The 7,373-nt window shown below is 37.4% G+C and overlaps 2 protein-coding genes across 2 annotated transcripts; both read right to left on the reverse strand.

The window, feature by feature from the left end:
• Nucleotides 1–1,109: 1,109 nt before the first annotated feature.
• Nucleotides 1,110–1,842, reverse strand: LOC115768642. The gene is made up of 4 exons (XM_030713314.1): nucleotides 1,792–1,842; nucleotides 1,574–1,723; nucleotides 1,246–1,306; nucleotides 1,110–1,184 (listed from the first exon to the last, which is right to left on the reverse strand). Exons 1-4 carry the CDS (start codon nucleotides 1,806–1,808, stop codon nucleotides 1,110–1,112), a joined length of 303 nt encoding a protein of 100 aa, XP_030569174.1. The 5' UTR covers nucleotides 1,809–1,842.
• Nucleotides 1,843–5,394: 3,552 nt separating this feature from the next.
• LOC115768643 (calcium uptake protein 1 homolog, mitochondrial) lies at nucleotides 5,395–6,567 on the reverse strand. Its single transcript, XM_030713315.1, has one exon. It carries the CDS (start codon nucleotides 6,565–6,567, stop codon nucleotides 5,395–5,397), a length of 1,173 nt encoding a protein of 390 aa, XP_030569175.1.
• Nucleotides 6,568–7,373: the final 806 nt, after the last annotated feature.

Raw genomic sequence — 7,373 nt, forward strand, 5'->3', positions numbered from 1 at the left:
TAAATTAAATCGGGTAACAGCTACACATGCAAACGATGCGAACTTAAGAGAGTAAAAATTAAAAAAAAAAAGCGATTGCAATTCATAAAATAATAAATAAAAATTGATTTACCGCATGTCCGGTGTACAAAAAAAGGAGCAAATAAAAGGATACGCGCCAGTTGCCCGAAAGCGACAATATGCTCTGGGTTTTCTTCCAACAAGTGAAAGGCCTTCGAAAAGTATTTTGCATGCTTGTTAGGGGTGATACAGCAACAACATTACAATAAGGCCATGTCAAAAACAGAAATATGTCATAAGGTATTTGCAACGAAATGATTTTTATTTAAACAGAATTGTGCGTCACACAAATGCCAGAGTCCAGTAAAAGTAACAACAAGGACAACACACACACACAAACACAGTGCATTGCCATTGCACTGGCAACAAGAAGCCAAGCATAATACACTCTACATACATTACATCAAATATGTGAACTTAAAGAAGAGAAGCTATCTTAGGGGGGCATTCATTTAAAGCCCTCACAGATATATGTTTTATATTTATTTCATGTTGAACGCACTTGTAATCCAAATAAGCAAATTTAATGGTAAATTTCTTTTTCTTAATTATGTACTTCAAAAGACCTTAGGGGAAAAAACATCTAAAATTATTGAAGAACGTTACACATTTTATGCCATAATAGGAAGACCCCATGCAAATTTGTGCAGAATGGATTCAGTAGCGTGAATTCAGAGACAGAGTAGCGCACAGATTGCGAAATATTTGTCATAATACTTTTAAGTTCATGTCAAGCAGAGATTATGGCTCTGTTTTCTGATTGACATATGCCAGTCAGCCAGTTGTTCGAGCACTAGCAGAAAAACTGGAAATAAAGGCTGCACTGTTTCAGTCAGTGGCTTTATTTATTATTGTATTCGCAGTTTGCCTTTCATTTTTCATATGCCATATATGCAAGTGTAAGTTTGAAGGGCCATTCGTTGCGTCAGTGGATTCTAATTTTTTTCTTTTTTATTTCGGGGTCAGTCAAATCAAAAAGCAACAATAGGTAACTGCAAAATGTTAGAGGATTGTTACCCCCTTTGTATATTATCACATATTCCGTTTAGTCATCGGCACTTTAAACCGGATCGGAAGCCATTTTGATTTCCCCACGTGTCCACCTTGCATGTGATAAATGATTGCTGGATATAAAAAAACTTCAAGCACGGCCTCTTTTAATCTATTGACAGATTTTCCTTTTACAACATTAATCATTTGTTGTGATCTTCGTTTCCATCGTAATTTAATATAAAACTTGACCCAGCTTGGTTGAAATCATCATTGTAAATGGAAAAAATTTAAATGGTTTTTGCCAATGTGTGCAACAGGACGAAATCATATCAGGGACCATAAAGTAACGAAAAGTGGTATAAGATATGAGTATAAGACATAAATTGATGCATAAAGAGAAATGCAATCAGGGAGTTTAGCTTGCAATGTCGAGCAGAAGTTGAAATAATATTAAATTAAAGTCATGGAATGTATTAAAAACCATCCTAATAAATAAATCAAATACAATACATAAACTTACTCAGGATCAATAACGTAGTCCTTCTGGATAGAAGGACGGATGAATAAACACATCGATCTCTCTTGGCCCGTTTTCATAAAATCCTTAACGAAATTCTGTATTTGTTCCATATCGTATAGCATACACAGATCCATAATATTTCTGTCACAGCTGTACCGTTTCCCGAAAAATGGAAAAAATTAATTTTTAGAGATATAGTCATGTGCATAGGCACTTACAAATATTTGGATGTCATAGTATGACCCAACCATTTTATAATGATCGGACAATAAACACCGAATGAAATCATAAAAGCGCTTCCAACAACATAAAAAGGAACATAGAATGCTTGTAATGACAGCTTCGTGTGTGGGCCAAGGAATCTCCTCGTCAGGCTCTCTATACTATTTTTTATTCAAAAAGATGTTTACCCGATAGTTCATCAATTATGTATTTCAAAACGTTGGTTGTATATTAATGCGATGGGTTCATTAAAATTGAATACAGCTTTGGTTTGATTGCGGAATATATTTGTTTAAGTGTATAAGTATTGTGGTTAATTTCGGTAAAATCTGTATTAGATAGTGAAAACAGGGGATTTATAGCCCTAAAATGGGTATCAGATTGCTGTCATGCGCAGGAATACAAAAAAACGTAGGGGAATCGAACTTCAGGAAGCCACCTTAATTTAGACTAAATGACTGGATTTACAATTATGTATCACAGTATTGTATTTCAAATTAAAACTCTGTTCGTGCTGTAATAATTTTAAATGGGACTTTATATTTTGACTTGTCGAGCTGACCGTTTTTGCATGAGCGGCAATCTATAATTAAAAATTAATTTTTAATTATTTAAAATTGCAATATTACATACTTTTAAATGCTTTGGGGGTTTGAGTGGGATGAGTAAAATGTATTATAAATTAACATATGAATTAAGCTAAAGACTATGTTTTATTTCGACCTTCATAAAACTAGGAGACAATGATATGCATAGTCAATCGATATTAGCTAGTTTTAAAATGGCAATAAACTTTAGAGTAAGAACCATGATAAACTATGAACCACTATGAACTATGAACGAAAGGTGTTTTTGAAAATTTAAGTTTTGCTTAGGTGCACTGCCCAAAAATGGATTAGTGATAAATAAAACTTGCAGGTGCTTAAATCTTGTGCAAATTTTGCTTGGACGGCACATTTATGCTTACTTACACCAGTCATACAGCCGCACACATGCTCGTATTCACGCGATAAGAACCTGCATATTCATAACTCAGATAAGCGCCGCTCCTGCTGTGGTTGGCTCTGTCCAACTTTCAACCTTGATACCCTGCCGGTACTGTCAGGCTAAAATTTTAGGCAACCTAAATTCAAGTAAATTATGTTAAAGTGCAGACCCTCTAAGTCGTTTGGTCTGTCTGAATATGGGTGTGGCAACCAGGAATATAAACTGCGCAAATGCATGAAAATATGCTTGGGCATAGACGTGTGTAAAATAATATTTTTGCACATACTACGCCTCAAAGCCATAAAATTTTATAATTTATAAATTTGAATATCCCACACAGAAATGCTTCAACAAGCCCACGTATGTGTGTAAGTGCTTTTGAACAAGTGTGTGAAGAAAATGCTGCACTCTGTTCAGTCAAATTGGACCTTTATTGCTTTGATCGAACATCTGACAAGAAAAAATAAAATGGCACAGTCGACTAGAAATAGGTTTATAACTAGCTTACTAGCGAACAACGCAAAGAAATTTGTAAAGAAATATAAAATTCTCCTTAATGCTATTTGTTACGTACAGTCAATTTCATCATAAATTCTTAAATTCCTATATTTTATTTATTTATGAAATAAATCCCATTGACAGTTGATACACGTTTTATGAAACGGTTGTCACAAATTCATTTAGTGTAAGTCAAGTCCATCGTGCATGCTCACGCAAAGGATACTTGCTATCAATTCGTAAAACTACATAATTCTTCTCATATTTGGCCAACTTCACTTTGAATACACTGAAAAAAAGGCAAGGCTTTGTGCAAATATATTTTACAGGTGAAAGGAAGAATCACCGACCCTATGGGGATTATATTTGTCAGAATCAATAGCCGATTTAGGCCATAAATATGAATATAAATATGGTTAAGGAACACAAAAGTGACTAAAGTAAACATAGGTAATTACTAGAAGGAATTTCTGCATACATTTTAAGACATCCCTTTAACAATTAAATTGAAAAAAAATGTACAGTCTGGTATGGGTAGAAGGGTTAGGGTATCCCCGCGTCGTGCACTCTCGACAAACGCTCTGACTTGTTTCTATTGCATTGCATTTAATTGATTTTGAGTTTTTACCTATCATTTCATTTTGTGGTCTCACTTGCTATATTAAAACCCCAGTAAATGCGTTCAATTACGAAAAATGTCAAATAAAACGATTTGAATGGATAACAAGTAAGAGGCTCTAGTCGAGATCTCCCGACTAGGGGATACCCTGAACCCTCTTCTTCCAACATCAAATGCATATTTATATTCTATTTTAGAAGCTATATGTCAAGTTTGGTGACTCTAGCTCTTATTATTTACCAAAATTGCCAAAAAACATGATATCGATATACATTTTTATCGATTTATTGGAAACGGAGTAAGTTATCGATTGTCGGAAACAAACTCGATCTGTGCGGGAACTAGGAGCATCTACATCTAAAAGCTCTTACATCTCTAGCTCTTATAGGTTCTGAGATCCGTGCGTTCATACAAGTTAACAACAAATAAATTCACACAGTCCCAATAAGAAGCATTGCAACACCTCATAAGAAGTGCAGCAAAATGCTGACTTGGTGTCTGTGCCATTTCCTCCACGCGCCGACTGGCAACCGCCGAAAATTCCAAGAAGAATTGCCCAACGGGCCAACAACATCAGCAGCGACGCCGCTGCCAACGCCGCTGCCGCTAAGCCACAGGTTACTAGGGCTAGAATTGATTTAAGTTTATTCAGTTGCAAATTGCCATCAAATAAAGGAAGTCTTGCTTCCCTAAAAATAATATTTTTTTCATAGTTTAATAAACTTTGGAATTAACTTACATACGGACGGGCGGACGGACGGACGGACGGACTGCCAGACGGACATGGCTAGATCGACTCGGCTATTGATGCTGGGGTCGGAGATGCTTCCTTCTGCCTGTTACATACATTTGGATTTTACAGAAATACAATATACCCTTATACCCATTTTTAATGGGTTCAGGGTATTAAAATGTGTAGAAAATAAGCAATAGCCAAATAGTTTTATGGCATTGTGTTCCAGTTAGGTAGTCAGCGTCGCAAGTACATATGCAAATCTTAATGCAACTATTCAATAAACTAATCAATGAGTTTTAATCCCCAAAAACGTTTAAAAGGCTTATTGGCATTTTGTCTGAAAAAACTTCTCGTTACAGGAGTACATATATTTGGGTTTCGCTTAGCATGGAACTTTGGTTTAAGGACATCAGTATAGATTTTCTGTTTTGCATCGTTGTTCATGTCTTAAGTGTTGACAGCAAGCAAACTGCGCTTTTGAGCAATGCGCGTTCTTGTTTAAAAGTAAATTATATGTACTTAAGTACGTGTGCGCTCGGTCTGTGCCAGTTGTAGGTATTGCTATACACCTGGGTTAGTAGTAGGTATTGACTGCGATGTGTTTCCGCTAAAAGCGTTTATACTCAAAGGAGTTGAGTGAAGAGCTTGGAAAAGTGCATCAAACCAGAGCGCCGCATTGTGGAGAGCTGCCGTGGCTTTGTGATGTTGGTATTCGAGTTTTAGGGACACTAACAGGCATTCTGGTGCAATATAAATTTATTACATCAACGCTTTCTTTGCACACTTTAGGATGCTTCCGTACATATCCTCTAGATTAAAGGAGGTGTGTTTGCAACGCAACATGCGATGTCGCAAGGCTTCAATGAAGCCATTGCATCCCAGGATCCCGCTGTTTTTGGTATTGAAAACTGTAAAGATTACATCGATTACGTGGGCCGACAGAGGAACTCCGACAAGCACATGAGAAATGTGCTTAAGTGCTCCTCGGGATATGTCTGCACCTGCAAGATAATGATAGGACAGTGCCGTTTCTATGTCTGGCAGATGTTGAACGAATCGAAAGAATGACATGAACTCATCTTGTGTTATGCCGCGCTTGACCGGTTGATACTTCTTGTTGATACGTTTCAGAGTGTTGGTCTTCTCAGTCTTTGACATAGCTGAACATTTTAACAGTATTTTAGCAAAGCACACTTCGCTGATTGTATTACTTTGCGGTTTATTGGCGTCCGTTGGCTTACGCTTCTTCTTAAGTAAGTTGAACTCTAGCAGAAGAACATCGTGCTGTAACTGGCGCCTGAACTCTAGAAACTTGGCTAGGCTCAGCTTCTGGTTGAGCTGAGGCCCAAAAAAATAAAAGTGTACAGCAGAGATATTCCTGAATCGCTCATCATGGGTGATCCCTAATAGTAAAGTGTTCATATCCCTTATGCTGAGGTTACCATTTCCCTGCTGATCAAAAAGTTTGAACCCCATCTTAAAGTATTTCTCTGGCATTGTCAGCAGCATGACCAGGTACAGAAAATCACAGAAGGTGAGGAGGCCATCGGGTCGAAGCTTATAAAATATGCTGTCCTTCGGTAAGCCGCTGCACTTAAGCTTTTTAATTTCTTCTCTGTCCATCCTGCGGAACTGGTTTAAGCCCAAGCCCTCTGGCTGTCTTAGGCCTGGTCTCAATGAGCGCAAAAAGTCGATGGGCGTCATAAAAACTTTCAATTTGCCGGCATCATTCTCTGTCTTGATCGTGGCAAAGTAGCAAAAAATTTTTTCCGGCTGTGAGTATACTCGCAGTCGGTTCTCATATTCCTGTATGGTAATATCACGAAAAGTTACTCTGCGGGCGCCAGTTTCGGCCTTCGGGAAGAGTCCCCTTGGTTCCTTAGCTTCGGGATTCAGCTTTTCGGCATTTGCGTGCAACAGCCAACCTTGCATCTTTGTCAAAAACGTAGTAATTAGGCTTATACTTTTACTCTTATCCTGCTGCAGTACACGATCTCTAGCCCTATTATCATCCAATAAAGCACGTGAGAACGAAATGAGCCAATCTTGGTAATAGGCGCTTGCCATAAACAGCGAATAATACTTAAAGGCAAGCAGACGTTGCTTGACTATACTCCAACTGCAGCCAGAGTGCCTCGCATAAGAGCGTGCACGGTGATTCTTCCACTTACTACGAAGCCACGCATTGACATGGAGTGCGTTGTGGACAAACGATTTCCATATCCCTACAAATTTTGAGTTTTTCATGTATTCCAATGTATGACGGAAGTTTAAGGATTAATATTGGCTTTAATTAATTTTTCCAGCCCGACTGCTTTTTTTTTTAGAACTGACATTTCATGCCTTCGCACGGACGAGTATAGAGTATAAAGATTAAATATATCTTCTATCTCTCGCAACTAGAGTTTCCAATCGATTTTTTTCTGGAATGTTATTTTGGGTGGATTTTATGTACAATAAAAAGTTTTGTCGTTCCTGTGAAATAGTAATTCCAACGTTAGCTGCAGATGTGCTTAAAGTTTCTTGATCCTAGATATTCCCTTCTTTACAAACTCGTATCAGATCATTTTGCGTATCTATTGGTTTTATTATGGAGTTTGTAAACAACATTGTCAGGTGTGCATCAAAAACCCAACTCCTATGTATTAAGTGGCGAAAACATTCGCACTAATGTGCACACTTGTTTGTTTATTTGATTGAAAATCAATGGCAAATGTCACCGTGTGTATTTTTATACC

Source organism: Drosophila novamexicana, unplaced genomic scaffold, assembly GCF_003285875.2.
Source record: "Drosophila novamexicana strain 15010-1031.04,08,12 unplaced genomic scaffold, DnovRS2.1 tig00001876-arrow-arrow-pilon, whole genome shotgun sequence".
Classification (NCBI taxonomy): Eukaryota; Metazoa; Arthropoda; class Insecta; order Diptera; family Drosophilidae; genus Drosophila; species Drosophila novamexicana.

Bases quoted from the DNA above. Each gene is read 5' to 3' on its own strand.
- LOC115768642 (XM_030713314.1), bottom strand. The intron at 1,307-1,573 runs GTAAGTTTATGT...ATTTCAACCAAG, and splicing joins GACTACGTTATTGATCCTGA to CTGGGTCAAGTTTTATATTA. The intron at 1,185-1,245 runs GTAAAAGGAAAA...TTTTATATCCAG, and splicing joins CACAACAAATGATTAATGTT to CAATCATTTATCACATGCAA.
- LOC115768643 (XM_030713315.1), bottom strand. From the start codon at position 6,567: ATGCAAGGTTGGCTGTTGCACGCAAATGCCGAAAAGCTGAATCCCGAA.